This window comes from Hydra vulgaris, chromosome 15 (assembly GCF_038396675.1).
Source record: "Hydra vulgaris chromosome 15, alternate assembly HydraT2T_AEP".
Lineage (NCBI taxonomy): Eukaryota > Metazoa > Cnidaria > Hydrozoa > Anthoathecata > Hydridae > Hydra > Hydra vulgaris.
In genome coordinates this window covers 28145612-28161524 of record NC_088934.1, presented here as the reverse complement: position 1 = coordinate 28161524, position 15913 = coordinate 28145612, and the positions used below count along the sequence as shown (strand labels likewise).

The following is a 15913-nucleotide window of genomic DNA, read 5'->3' as shown; positions in this document are numbered from 1 at the left end:
ATATATACATACATATATATATATATATATATATGTATATATATATATATATATATATATATATATATATATATATATATATATATATATATATATATATATATATATATATATATATATATATATACTGAAAATTTACTGAATAACACTATAGCCTTTGCTGAAAAATACTTAATTATAAAACAAGATGAAAAAAAGTTAATATACCATGCCAGGAAATCATTATTATTTAACAACGGTGAAGCTTGGATTAAAAAAAGTGGAGGCTTATTTGATGTCACCATGGGAGCCTTTGATGGCGCAGAAGTTTGTGAGTTAGTTGGAATATTTATCTTGTTTCAATTATCACAATCTTACGATAAAGATGAATTTGGATTGTATAGAGATGATGGTCTAGCAGTGTTTAAGAACCGAAGTGGCCAACAGATGGAAAAAATTAAAAAGCACTTCGTGAAAGTTTTTAATAATAATGATCTTCATATATCTATCAGCTGTAATTTTAAAATTGTTAATTATCTGGACTTAACATTAAATCTTAATGACAGTTCTTTCCAACCTTACTGCAAGCCTGGTAATTCCATCAGTTATATAAATGCTGCCTCTAACCACCCTCCTAGTATACTAAAAAGCTTTTCTCAAACTATAGAACTAAGATTGTCAACCAATTCTTCTAACGAAAATATTTTTAAACAATCCATTCCTACTTATCAAGATGCATTATTTAAATCAGGTTCTACCTGCAAATTCACCTACCATTCAAATAAAAAACAGATCTCATTCAAAAATCACAAGCGAAACATAATCTGGTACAACCCACCTTTCAGTAACAATGTTGCAACAAAAATAGGAAATCGTTTTTTGAACATGGTAGACCTGCACTTTCCGGTTGGTCACAAACTTTGTAAGATATTTAATCGAAATACCATTAAAATAAGCTACTCATGTATGCCAAACATCAAGTCCATTATTAATTCGCACAAACACAGGATATTATATAGCCAAGGTAAAGATGAGGGAAAAACATGCAACTGTGTCAATAAATCCATCTGTCCCATGAACAATCAGTGCTTGTCAAAGAACATCGTTTATCAAGCGACCGTGTCGTCAAATGAACCTGACTACAAAGAAAAAGTAAATTTTGGCTTATGTGAAACTCCATTTAAATTTCGCTATGCTAACCATCTAAAATCTTTTAACATTAATAAATATAAAAATGATACCAAATTGTCTAAATAAATTTGGGACATAAAAGACAAAATGTTTACACCCTTAATTAAGTGGAAAATTGTAAAACGTTGCAATCCTTATAACACTTCGTCAAAAATTTGCAATCTTTGTTTATACGAAAAATTCCTTATTTTAACATATAAAGGTGATAACTTGTTAAATAAATGAAATGAGTTGATTTCAAAATGCAGACACAAGAATAAATTCCTCTTATCTTTTTTTGACACCGGTGATTAGCTAATATTTTGTTTTTTCTTAGCGACGTTAAGATCCCACTACACAGTATTTTGTAATTTTAGCAGTTTTTTTTGTTTTTGAATTTGTATTCAATGGCTGATGATTGCTGTATAGGCATGAAACTTAAAGTACCATAGAAAAAGTTGTTTTTTCTTCGTTAATATATATGTAAATCGCTCTATTTGAAGTATCTTTTTAATATTGAGCCCTCTTTTACGACTATGAGTTTTGTTTTATTATTATAATACAAAATAGCCTTAAATATCAATATATATATATATATATATATATATATATATATATATATATATATATATATATATATATATATATATATATATATATATATATATATATTAGGGATATGACAACTTTGCAACCCTATATCCCCATACTAAATTTAGTGGAGATTTTGTGCAAAAATCAGAAAAATAACAAGCATTTTTACTATATGTCAAAAAAGTTCACCCCCAATTAAAAAATATTTGTAAATTTTTTAAAAAAAATGTAGTTTTGCAACACATCTTCCACTACTTTATAGAAACCAATAAACATGTATAATTAAAATTTGTCTACTGTGTATTTGACAATAAGTATTTAATATTTAGTTTTTCTATGCTATGGCATAATGGCATTAAGTCTTGCATCACTTTCACAGCACGTTCTGCACATATATTTGAACGTTGTGTTGGTATTGGTGTTGGCTCAGTGGACCAAAACCTTTTCAATGATTTCAATGCTTTAGGATGCTCATTGCATGCTTTTAATAGATTAACAAAGTCTGCAGGATTGAAGTAGTGACCCCCAAACCATATATCACCCCATGAACCACAGATGAAGTCACATGCTGCTTGAGCTGATTCTGATTCTTGGTATTCTGGTACTAAAATGTAAGCAAGTAGAATAAAAATGGCTCTCGAATTCCACCTTGCATTGCTTATAGCAGGAAGTGATTTGAAATTAACTTTTGGAAAGTTACCTGTGCTTTTAAACTTTCTATAACATGCTATTAAGTGATTCAGGAAATCCATGTCATCTCTCCAGCGAGTTCGCTTCACTTTTGTCAAAGGATTTCCAATATTACTAAACAATAGCTTCAAGTTCTCGTAATCTTGCTGCAACCTTGTCACAAAAGGGTAATGGAGATATGGTGACATTGTCGATCCTTTAAAAAGATCATTCATGACATGTTTCAAAAGAGTATCTAGAATATGGTGTTGGCATCCAATAAAAACAGGCTTTTCTAGTCCAATGGTTTTAAAATGTTTCTGTAACCGTGTAACTACACCATTTCTTAATCCTGTATTTGTAGATGTTGTGTCAGATACAATCATTTTTATGGCTGGCCACAGCTCATACTCATCTAGCACATGCTTTATCCCATTATATATTGTTTCACTTTTTCCATTCATCATTTCCAGAACAGCAAGCCTAACCTCTCTATTTTCATTTTTCAAAACAACTACTTGATGTTCCATTTTCTTTATTTGTTTTCCATCAAAGTGCAAAGACCACTTTTCATTTTTTAGGTTTTCCATATAATTTGCTTTCAACTTTTCTCCTTCTTTCATAACACCTTTGTAGATACCACTTTGCGTTGGAGTATGAATAAAAATACCACTTTCTGAAAGAGTTTTACAGACTTTATGTGCTTTTTTGGTACTAATCTTAGCAGAAATCACTAAATTTACTGCTGAATTTGTTTTTTGTTTTTTAGATGATGATGAAGGACCTTCAGCTTCAATATCACTGCTGGAACACTGCTCTTCACTTTCTGAAGGTTCTCCTTCACTAGCTGATTCAACAAAATCTTGTCCTTGACTGATGGACATTTGTTTCTTTATCAACACTAATTTTCTTGGATGAATACCTTCAGCATCTTTAATTGTGGTACAATATCCAGCTCTTCCATTTGTTGACTTTTGAAGACAATAAAATTCTTTATCTTCCTGACACAACCATTCACCTTTCTCATCGGTTATGTCAAACAATCGTGTAAAATTTTGAGTTCCGGGTTTTCGACTATCTTTGTCAAGTTTTTTCAATACATTTTCTATTTTTCTTTCTGCTGCCGATTTCCCTTGTTGAATAGGAATATTTAGCTTTCTCCATAGCAATTTAGTTTCTTCAGCCACAATTGCAATTCTCTCCTTTCTACTTTTCACATTTGATGACAAACTTTTAAATCGATCAATGATACGCTGTTCTGTTGGCATCTTATTCATTTCACTAATACTTTTAACAACAGTAGTACATTTTCTGGAAGTTTTAGCTTTTTCAAACTTTACTAAATTTGATTCCCAAACTTTCTTATTCTTGTTTGAAGCAACTCTATTTTTGGACATAATGTTCAAAACACAAGATAACAGTTTGACAAAGTTAAAGAAGACAATTCCGGTTATATACAAAAAACCAATTATAAAATGCTGAAGCACTTCCGCGCGGTCCAACAGGGTTCAAATAGAAAATTGCAGTTATTAAAAGTTTCAGTTATCTCGTAAAGAAATCTGTAGAATTTATGATGTTTGTGATCACAGTCGTATATTGAGTAAGATTGGGTTCTCTATTATATTTCTAATTTATAACTCACTAAAAAGATAGGAAAAATTATTTTCAGCATGAGGGGTGATCTTTTTTGACAATTTACATAAAAAAAATATATTTTATGTTTATAAATATAATTTCTCCACTCATGGTTACATGGGGAATAAAAAATTCTTAAATTTTTTTTTTAGTCATACCCCTAATATATATATATATATATATATATATATATATATATATATATATATATATATATATATATATATATATATATATATATGTATATATATATATATATATATATATATATATATATATATATATATATATATATATATATATATATATATATATGTATGTATATATATATCATTTTTCATAAAATGTTTCTATTTTAATATATGTATATATATATATATATATATATATATATATATATATATATATATATATATATATATATATATATATATATATATATATATATATGTATATATATATATATATATATATATATATATATATATATATATATATATATATATATATATATATATATATGTATGTATATATATATATATATATATATATATATACATATATTAAAATAGAAACATTTTATGAAAAATTAAAGGTCTATTTTTCATAATATGAAAAAAGGCTAGGTCTTATTGGTAATGTAAAAAAAAACTATTTACACATGAAAAATTATGGTAAAAGAAACAAGAATATATAAATTAAATTCATGCAAGATCTATGATCTAGATATTTTGAACATAAAAACTTACTTCTGGTACTTTGTAATCTGAAAGATTCTCTCTATATTTTTTGTTGATCATGTCAATTTCGTTTTTTTCCTATAAATAAACATCTATTACTGCTGATTTAGGTTGACACAAAACGTCAGTAATGACACATTAATAAAACTATTCATTTATTTTAGAAAGAAAACTCACCAGTTCAACAACTTTAGCTTCATTTTCAATTCTAGAAAGTAATTCTCTACGCTGTATTATTTCAGCTTTCAGTCTCGCTGATTCAGCAATTGCCATGCTAAGCTTTTCCTTCATCAATTTTAAATTTAGCATTTTAAAAAGTTAGCATTAAAAATCCAAAACTGTCACAAACAGTCAATAATAAAATAAACCTTATGAGCATTCAGTGATTGTGAAATGTTTGTAGCAGTTAATTTCAAACTAAGCAATTCCTGATTTCTTTCCTCAATTTTTCCAAGGTATTGAAGGTTTTCAATTTTAAGCTGGTTGAAGTCAACTTCATGCAAGACTTCTCCCATTTCTTCTTTCTGCATAGAAGCAATAACCACACCAATGTTAGACAAATAAAAAAAAAAAAGGAGGAAATATGATCAATATGAAACCTGTTTCAGTTGCTGTTGTAATTTATTTTTTTGCACTTTCAGGGTTGAATTCTTCAGACGCATTTTTTCAATCAAACCATCCTAAAATTTTATAAACCAGGGACTATCATTTACCATCGTTGTTTACAACATTGTGTTGTGAACAACTTTTAGCAATAATATTTTGCCAATTTTTAAAAATTAGTTAACAATTTTTTTTTTAATTAAAAAATGTTAAAAAAACTTACACTTGCTTTCATCTTATCATCAATCCATCGTGTAAACTTTTCAGCAATAACTTTCTTATTCCTCTGAAAAGAAATTTAAATAAAAGTTTACAAAAATAAAAAGTAGTAAATATTGTAAAATCTCAACCAACATTGTGGTGTTATATGGTGTATTGTGGTGTATTATGTCAAAAAATCTCAACTGAAATTATAGAACATAAATCTTACTGGATTTATAGCACCATTTACAATATCACGATTAAACTCATGATGATTTTTTTTAACTTCAGTTAATCGAATATCTGCTTCCTGCATAACAGCCTTTAAAAATAGTTTATAATTAGGGTTAAAATGTCTATTAAAATACACAATTCAATAAGAAATATAACATCAAGGTTTAACATTTAAAAATTTTAACATACATTAAAATTTTCTATTTTCTTCATATAACTTTCTTTAGAAATTTTCATTTGGTTTTTTAGCTCTTCGATTTCTTTAGTAGCTATGTCACATTTTTGCTGTGATGTCAATTTGAAATGTCTGTCATGTAATCTATTTTGAGGGTGAGCACGTTTTCGAAATACTCTTTGAGATTGCTCGGAATAATTTACACCCAATGTTTGTTGAGAATCCAACTCTTTTGGGTCAACTCTCTTCAAAAATAATTCAAACACTTTTGTTTCAATCTTTAGAATATCATGAGATTTTCTTCCATTAAAAAAAAAATTAATTTTAACAATCAATCTTTGAGATTTGATTACTAAAGTATTTTTTCAGAGAATAACATTTTGACATGACATTTTGAAAGAAATCTTTTTTATGTATGACATTAAAAATTCTAAATAAAATAGTGTCTATACTATTTATATCCTATATATATATATATATATATATAGGATATAAATAGTATATATATATATATATATATATATATATATATATATATATATATATATATATATATATATATATATATATATACAAATTAAATAAAGAAAATAAAAATCAAATAAAAAAAAATAAAACTTAAATAAATATGATAAAAAATGAACTAAAATAAAGCATTTTTATTGCTTCAAATATTTTGATACAAAAATAATTATTTCAACTTCAATAGCTTTAATAGCTTTCCTATATATCATAACTACATTTTAAGAATAACTATCTATATAGTTGCTTACTACCCACTAGTTTTAATTATTTGTCCATAACTGCTAACTTTGTAGCCACAGTTGATGAAAATCATCATCATTATCTTATAATTACTAGATGTACTTAGATGTTTTGATAAACACCTGTTATCCAAGATTCCCACCCATTACCTGTTAACATACAATTTAATCACTCACAACCAACCGCTACCACCTACCTGTTATAAACCAATAATACCTGTTATAAACCCAAACCATAACCCAAAAAATTGTTTCCACCAAACTGTTATCAACGACCGCTAGTTGCTTATTTTCTTTCGTATTCCAGGTTATATATTTTTACAATGAAAACTTTTTTGAAAGATTATACGGCTATTTCAGCCAGCTGTTTAGTAAGCTAATAAACATCAGTGTTATTCAAGATTTTAACTAGAAGTGGTTCATATATAAGAAAAATTCAATTCAGTTTATTGATTTTCATATGAAAAATCAAAAACTGAACTGAATTTTTCTTTTCTATCAACTACTTCTAGTTAAATTTTACTTATCTATCAACAAATTCTAATCAATAATATTTATTATTATAATATAATAATATTAATAATTCTAATTCTATCAAATGAAAATCAAAAACTGAATTGAATTTCCCTTATATATCAACCACTGATGTTTATTAGCTTATATATCAACCACTGATGTTTATTAGCTTACTAAATAGTTAAGATTAACTTTCAAATTTACGGTATTTACATTGCTGGTCAAAGTTATAAATTCATTGCTGGTCAAAGTTATACAGGCACTTAATAAGTAGCCCTCAAAATTTTAAAAATCCATCAAAATATTTTAAAGCATAAAAATTTTAAAATAAATATTTTTATTTCTTACCATAAAATTAAAAAAACATTTTTGGTAAGAAATAAAAATTGTTTGTTTTACAAATACGAAAAATAATGCATCAAAATATAATGATAACAGAACATGTTTTTGACAATTAATGCAGTATTATAATATATATAATTCAATTATTATATATATAATTCAATTATAATATATATAATTCAGAAAATATAGTGTTCTGAATTATATATATTATAATTGAATTTAAAGGGACTTCAGGCACTTTGTTGCTAAAATATTTTGTATGGTCATAAAAACACAGATCTCAAAAAAGATTTTCAAAAAAATTCTTTGTTAAAGCTTGAGAACAAAAAAAAAAAAATTTTGAGCCACCTGCTCCAATTAAGAGGCCGCAAGCATTTGAATAACATTTTTGTAATTTCTTAGACCAAATCATAATTCATTGATCAATTTTAAGTTTCATGAAAAATTTATATAAACTTTAGAAGTTATGGTCATGTGGAATTTAAAAACCATTATAACTTTTTTCAGAGGTGGGAGGGGAGGGTTGTTTTCATTTCTGCCCCCCTTTAAATAATTTTTTGAAAATGTGCAGGATTTTAATTTTTACAGTTTCACTTACCCTAAAAGTTTCTTAAATTAATTTTTTTTGGGGAGGAGGTATTTCCAAATCAAACCTAAATGGTCAATTACTGACCTGTGATATGGAGAAACGTTACTTACTTAATTGTATAAAACAGACTTTTTTAAAATTATAAAATTGAATAGGAAGATGTTTTTCAAAATTGTATTCTTATTAAATCATTATAAATACTTAGTACTTATGAATTGGTAAAGCTCTTGTTTATTAAGTGATACAGAGCTTTAACCCCATCACATTCCTGGTAGTAATATGTTCAACTTAGTTCTCTGCCCAGCAGCCTTGTTAATCAAGTTGCTGATACAGAGTTATAAAATTAGTTTAAGCCTCAGATTGACAAAGTGATTACCTTTTTTACTTAACAAATTACTTGTGATAAACATTTTTGTTGATAACATTAAAAACTTATATCCTGAAAATAATCCTAAAAATTCTGACTTATAGCCTAAAAATAATTTTTGTAATTCTTGCATTCTGATTTTTTTTTTCTTTTTCACAGACCACATAATATTTGAGGGGCCAGATTAAAATTAACTTTGTTCTAGACAAAATTGATCTAAACTTTTAATATAAAAATAGCTTTATGACATAAACATATAATTCAACTTTAAAGACGATAATAAATTATAACAATAAGTTGTTATATTAATAGGCTGTTATAAGAACTTCGTTAAAACTAAAATATCATTAAGTAGTATTAAATGAATGTCATATAAAAATAAAATAATATGCAAATATCAAAATAGTGAAATTACTCCATAACTAATAATTAATATAAATTACCTAGACTCTAGCACCAAATTATAAAGTTCTTGATCTGTAAGTGTTCCAATGTTTATTTCTTCTGTATCCACAAGAGAGCTAAGATCAGCATCTGAACTGCTAATAACAGATGCCATTTTAAAACATTTAGTTACTAACCGCTATTTGTTTTCAGAATCGGTGATTTTTTTGTTTTTGCTTTTTTTTGTTGCTTTTTTTGCTTGTTTTTTTATATCACTAATATTCTTATTTTACAAAAAATTTTATATAAAATTTTATTTCATTAATATTTTTTTTTTCAATAATATTTTTTTACAAAATTATTTTCATCAAAAGTTCATTATCTCAAAAATTAAAATCTAGTTATATACAAAGGCAAATGATCAATATTTACTTTTTAGTATAGTTTTTCTTTTTAGTATAGTTCACTTTTTAGTATTTAGAATCGTGTCTACTGCTTTTAGTAGTAGACACGATTCCGTCGGTCAGCGAAAGGAAGAAGATGAGCTCACTGGTTGACGGAATTTGTTAAACGTGAGTCACAATGATTGCAATGACTCTAACCCTAAAAATCATAAAAAAAAGAGGTATAGGAATCCAGGGGCGGATTTAGGTATGTGGTGGCCCCTGGGCGGAATATACTGTGGGGGCCCCTTATAAATAAATAAGGAAATATATTTTTTTACTTATTGAATAATATTTATTATTATGTTTAGTAGTAGTAACACTAGTAACAATTAACTATACTACTTAACAATAAATAATTATAAAAACAATCAAATCGAGTATAACTAGTTACTAGTTATACTCGATATTATGATAATATTACTTAATATACTAGTTACTGTAACTAGTATATTAAGTAATATTATCATAATATTCAGTGTAAGTAATTAAATGAAAAATAATAAATAAAAATAATAATGTCAAGTAATTAAAATTAAATGCCGGGAACTTTTCTTAATTTTATTTGTACAAACTTATTAGGGTTGGTACTGATTAATTTTTTTTTGTTCGATTAATCGTCTAAAATTTTAATCGATTAATCGATTAATTTCGATTAATTCTGAAGTCGACAGAATAACCTGCTTTTCACCACTGGTGAGGTGAAGTTGTTATCGGTAAACGTTAACTAACTACAATATTCACAAACGTTAACAAACAAGACACTTAATGCCTGCTATACTGTATTCAGTTTAATTGACAAGTACAAGTAGGCATCACTTTAGCCAGTCACGTAAACAAACGAGGACGTTAACGTTTTCTGGATGTAGACAAGATCGCAGTTTGTTGACAATGTACCCTGACGAACTAAACAGTCTTTCACAAGGAACAGAAGTGGCAGGTACACACAGAATTGTCTGCACAAAACTGCTCAGGTTAGGGTAACGATGCCTGTTGAGTTGCCACCACATGAGGGGATTCTCAGTTTCTGGAATTAAACCTTCTTCTTGATATCGTGTAAGCTCAGCCAGTGAGCCATGTACTGTTTGTGATTCATCTGATGAGAATTGCGATTCCGAGTCGCTGACCAACAGAGTAAGTTTCAGTTTCTTACGCACAGGTTCTGATGCCTCGCCAGTGCTGGTAGTAGTTTCACGTTCAGCTCTCTGTCTTTGGTTACAGTACACCCGAAATGCATTAGAAAGTATTGTCCAAACTGCTTCACGTTTTTCTCTTGAGAGACAGCCGAGTTTCTTGTAACGTGGGTCTAATGCCACAGCCATTTGCAACGTTGGCAATGCATCAATGTTTTCAATGCGACCTGAGAAGTCATTTAGTGTTGCAGATTTGAAACGTGCTATATACCCTGGATCGTCATCATTAACCCGCAGAAGTCTGCGCAAAAATGCTTCTAACGGAAGTACAGCCGAACATGTAGCATACTGTTCACTACCAATATACTCAGTAGCATCTGCAAGTGGACCCAATACCGAGACAAATTCTGACATTTTCTCCCAGTCCAACTCCCTTAGTTTATCTTCAGTGTAATTCTCGGGATGGTCAATATGATACTGCTTAATGGCATCTTTCACTTCCAGCAATCTGGCTAACATTAGGTAGGTACTGTTCCACCGCGTAGCTACATCCTGCTGCAATTTGTGAAACTTTACATCGTCAGACCTGTTAGAGGTACTGGCTTGGCTGGCCTTTAGCTCTGATGTATTCCTTGAACTGCGCTTAAAATGTCCAACTAGGTGTCGACATTTAGCCAGAATAGGAGATGAATCAGCTGATTTCAAACCTGCTAGTATGCTCAGTTGAAGACAGTGTGCAATACACGGTATATGGCTGTAATCCGTCCGTCCTATAGCAGCAACCATATTTCGTGCACTGTCCATTACGATACAGCTAACTTTTTCAGCAATGTTCCACGTTGCGGCAAACTCTTCATAGAAACTGGCAACATTATCAGCAGTGTGCCTTTCTTCAACATTTATGCAAGCTAAAGCGACAGTCGTCAGTTTCCACTCAGAATCAATCCAATGACCTGTTATCCCACAGTACGATTCATTGTTGGTGGAGGTCCAAAAGTCAGTAGTTAGAGCAATACTATGAATGCATTCTAGAGCTTTATTGTGCTCATTCAACTTCTCATTGTACATCTCTCCAATGACAGCGTCGATTGTACGGCGACTGGGCAAAGTATAAGTCTGGTTTTGAAGGGCAATACGAAGCACCGCCTATAGTCCAGCATCTTCTACAATTGCTGTTGGACGTCCAGAACTGGCAATCCAATGAGCTATTGCCACCTTCAGGTCGGTTGAGACCTTTTCACTGACAGGCTTGTTTGACTGACACGTAAATAAATTGGTGATTGATTTTATCTGAGGGGTCATCTTACGTTCACTGTCGACAACCTGTTGATATTTCAGAGGATGCTTGTGCTGAAGGTGATAAGTCAGCGATGTGTTTGAGCCACGGAAAGCAAACTGTTTATTGCAGTGAACGCAGTATATTTTGTCACCTTCGTCTACTTTACCGTCAGCATTCAACTTGAAAACAAAATGCTTGCTTAACTTTCCAGTTAAATGTTTGACAGAAACGTTGCTTTCATTAGTTGCCGCAGCCATATTTGCAAAACAAACTTTGTTTACTTTAGAAACGGATATAGAAATGTAAGATAATGTTCCCAGGTCAGTAAGTATTTTAAAATATGACAAAATTTTTAGTCGAGATTTTCAAAATACGCGCTTTCAAAATTAATTTTATATTTATCGAATTCCATTGAAAAGTTCTAAATTTAATACTCTTTTTCGTCATGGCTAATGACTTTGAAACAATTGATTTTGAAAAGTTGCGTTTAGACGTTTTTAAAACTTTTAAAATTGAAAATAACTTGAAGTCCTGTATGCCTGCCGGATTGTAGCAATATTCAAATTGAAAAATATATGCAATATTTTCTAAATATATATTCAATCTTTTTCAAATATATTCAATCTTTTTCAAATATGTTCAATCTTTTTCAAATTATTCAATCTTTTTCAAATATATTCAATCTTTTTCAAATATATTCAATCTTTTTCAAATATATTCAATCTTTTTCAAATATATATTCAATATTCCTGGGGAGAACGCGGCCAATCGGCTTTTGGTTGAACAAAACATTGTCAACATTTAAAAATACTTTAATAATATTATTTATAGAAAAAGCGTGTAGTTATAAAAAGCAGTTATACTTATACCGATATAGATAGTTATAGCAAAGTTGCATCTTTGTTAGAGGAAGCTTCTATTCTTCTTCGCACAAATCAAAGCACAAATATTAGCAGGCCACAATCGGAACTCACAATAACCTCCACATTACAAAGAGCTAGAGGAATGCTCAATGAAAGTGGTTCATCGGGTATTTTTAGGTGCCTTAATAGAAACGATAGATTAAGGTCGTCAGCACCATACAGTAGCAATATAGGCAACCACATAGGCAATCAAAATAAATCAAAGAAAATGACAAAAACATTAGAATTTACACTAATTTCATCTACAGAAAATGATGAAGAACAATTCCTAAAATGGGATTCTGTAATTGCAAATGGAATTTTGATTATCAATGAATTCGATAGTGAACAAATAATAAGAGAGAAAATAAAGGAGTCGTTGCATGAAAAATTTCCTTTGCTGGGTTCAGATGAATTCGAGTATCACGTAAAAAAATATCAAAATTAAATAAATGCTCAAATATTGATTACTCATATGATGTTGTAAAAAAACTAGCTGGACAAGGGCTTTTATATTTACAGCTAAAAGAACGATGCAATGATCATCAAATGATCATTCCAACGGAAGTTATTGAAATTCCATCAGCTTCATTTGTATCAAAAAGTTCACAACTAATAGTCTATTAGTTGTGAACTTTTTGATACTTTTTGATCTATTAAATAGATCAAGAAGATGTTAATGAAGTTGATATACAGGAAATAAAAGAACTTACATCAGCTTCATTTGTAGCAAAAGGTTCAGTAAAATATATATATTGAAATTGATTTTGAAAACCAAAAAATTAAGGAAATTAAAGAAAATAATCTTCAGGATCCAATAGAAATTTTAAGGTTTCTTCAAAAAACAATAATCAAGGGCAGAGTTCAAGATATAGAAAACATTGATGAAAATTTGAAATCCGTTGAAAATTTTTTAATTACATTTGAAGTTGACTTTATGGGAGAACTAGCTTAGGATTATGGTGGTTCAAGGAGAGAGTGGATACGAGAATGCAATAGAATGATTAAAGAGAGATTATTTGATAGTGGTTTGAGAGAACTCTTTGCTGAGGAATATTACTTTGTAAGTTTGTTAATTGGTATTGCACTCTTTCAAGGAGGGCAGCTACCAACATATTTACCTGACAGCATCATTATTAAGATCACCAAAAATACAGCAGATATTTGTATATCTAATATACAAAAAGGTTTAAACAAGTTTAATTTGATAAGGTTTTTCAAAGAGTTTCCACAATTACTTGAATTATTAAGACCTTCAAAAGTACAATTCACAGCAAAAATGCTTTTAAAATTATTGAAGCCAAAATTTTCATCAGAAGGGTCGACAGCTTTAGTCAAAGAAAAAGAGATTTATTCTATGTTTGTGAAATATGTCAGAGAGGTAAGTTTTTTTTAAATGTAAAACAGTGATCACTGTGATGTTTTAGATGTTACATATAATATATTATTTAGGTTGCCAGTGGTAGAAGAGAGTGTGTTTCATTGGCAAATATTCTTTCTTTCGTCACTGGAGCTTCAGAAGAGCCTCTACTTGGGTTTGCATTGCAACCGTCTGTTGAATTTATTCCTACTATTGAAGCTGATGAAAAAGTAAAAGATCTATTATATTTAATAAAATAGTAGTATTTAACTGAAAGATTTTGCTCATACTCAAAATAAATATCGGAATAATTTATTTCATTCAAATTTAGTTTGTTATCGGAAACTAAATTATAATTTGAAAGATGTATATTATTAAAATATTATTTTTATAGTCTGTCAAGTCATGTTATCCAGCTACTGGTAATATGTAATCTAGTACAACCTGATTCATGTTAACATCAGGAAGGGCATTTAATTGTAAAAATGTTGCTTTAACTTTTCTATAATGGTTTTTAAGTGTCACTATGAAGTGGTTTGGATGGTTCTTCATAGTTTATGGTTTTTAGATTTCTTCATAATACAAAACTTGCAAAATTAAAAAACGTAAAAAAGGGCAACTTTGGCCCTGCATGTTTCTGCATGACTTTGTTTCACAATATATATTTTGTTTTAAAATGTTTATATTCTCTACCATAACAGTGTTCCCACAGTCCTGCAATGTCCGGGACTAGTATCCTAGAAAGTCCTGGGATTTTTCTTTTTTTTTCTCAAAAATCCTGGAAAAGCCCTGGAATTTTTAAAGTGTAGGGGAAGTTCGTGTACCTAGGGCCACGTATTTTCAACGTCAAAGTTTAATGCTCCGCACTTGTCTAAAAATTGTAAAACTGATATGATCAAATGTATATACCAATTACTTTCTATTGATATAAGTATATTGACTTAAATAAAAAAGTTCCGCCATATAGAGGGGTTTGAAAAAAATTGGCCATAGGTACAGTGAGCTTTTTTTTAATTGTATCCAATTTAATTGTAGACCAATTGTGGCCAATTTTAAATTGGCCACCAGCTATTGTACCTAGGATAATTTAGGTGCAAAGTGGGACAAAACCACCCCAATTTACTTTAATTAGTGTGATTTCTATAATAAGCTAAAAACATAAACAAGAATAATTTGCAAGATCTTGAAATTTTTTTAATAAATATGCAAAAATGTGTGTAAAAAAACTCCATGCTTGGATTTATGATGTAATTTTTCAAAAAATATTTGAAGGTTATTTTCATAAAAAATTGTTTTTTTAAATAAAAATAATAAAACTAGACATTCTTAAGTGTTGCAAGTTATAATAATATTTTTATTTTTGTTCATTTATAGGATCAGAAGACACATGAAGCATATATGTACATACCAACTGCACATACTTGCTCTAATTGTTTAGTTTTGCCGCGTGGCTCGCTGTTATGCAAGCTTCCAGCTAATAACGACCTTTTTGATGTTTATGACATGGCATTTACTAATAACTTTTTTGGAACAATATGATTTTGCAATATGTTTGATGATATTTTTACATGTTCATATATGAAGTCTTACCAAGTAATATATAATATTTAAGAGAAACGCTAATCTTTTTTTTTCCAAGTCTCTGGTTTACCCTCTAAAAATATTAAGAGACCGTCTAGAACGAATGCAAAAATTTAAAAAGTAACCCTATTATGGATAATTTCCATTTAGTAGCAAATGAATATATTGCTTGATTTGAATATAGGCTCAAAACGAATTACATGGAAGTAAAAAAATATAGTACTCTCGAGTCCTTAATAAACAACCCCCC

At 28.9% G+C, this 15913-nt stretch overlaps 2 protein-coding genes across 2 annotated transcripts in view; one reads left to right on the top strand and one right to left on the bottom strand.

Annotated features, from left to right (window-relative positions):
• Positions 1 to 9271, bottom strand: part of LOC100215344 (cilia- and flagella-associated protein 263) — a 30531-nt gene extending 21260 nt beyond the window's left edge. The window contains exons 1-8 of the mRNA XM_065818695.1: positions 9025 to 9271; positions 6015 to 6300; positions 5821 to 5913; positions 5614 to 5676; positions 5387 to 5467; positions 5156 to 5311; positions 4965 to 5072; positions 4797 to 4865 (exon numbers count right to left, since the gene is read on the bottom strand). Coding sequence (XP_065674767.1) covers positions 4797 to 4865; positions 4965 to 5072; positions 5156 to 5311; positions 5387 to 5467; positions 5614 to 5676; positions 5821 to 5913; positions 6015 to 6300; positions 9025 to 9140 — 972 coding nt within the window. The 5' untranslated portion in view covers positions 9141 to 9271. The remainder of the gene's footprint in view (positions 1 to 4796; positions 4866 to 4964; positions 5073 to 5155; positions 5312 to 5386; positions 5468 to 5613; positions 5677 to 5820; positions 5914 to 6014; positions 6301 to 9024) is intronic.
• A 3358-nt stretch (positions 9272 to 12629) lies between these two features.
• On the top strand, positions 12630 to 15699 carry LOC136092280 (uncharacterized). Its single transcript, XM_065820145.1, has 3 exons — positions 12630 to 14103; positions 14175 to 14312; positions 15457 to 15699. The coding sequence occupies exons 1-3, from the start codon at positions 13723 to 13725 to the stop codon at positions 15619 to 15621; spliced, it is 684 nt and encodes a 227-aa protein (XP_065676217.1). The 5' UTR covers positions 12630 to 13722; the 3' UTR covers positions 15622 to 15699.
• The last annotated feature ends 214 nt before the right edge of the window (positions 15700 to 15913 follow it).

Coding starts and splice junctions, on each gene's coding strand:
- LOC136092280 (XM_065820145.1), top strand. CDS start 13,723: ATGATTAAAGAGAGATTATTTGATAGTGGTTTGAGAGAACTCTTTGCT. Junction 14,104..14,174: donor TTGTGAAATATGTCAGAGAG/GTAAGTTTTTTT, acceptor TATATTATTTAG/GTTGCCAGTGGTAGAAGAGA. Junction 14,313..15,456: donor CTATTGAAGCTGATGAAAAA/GTAAAAGATCTA, acceptor GTTCATTTATAG/GATCAGAAGACACATGAAGC.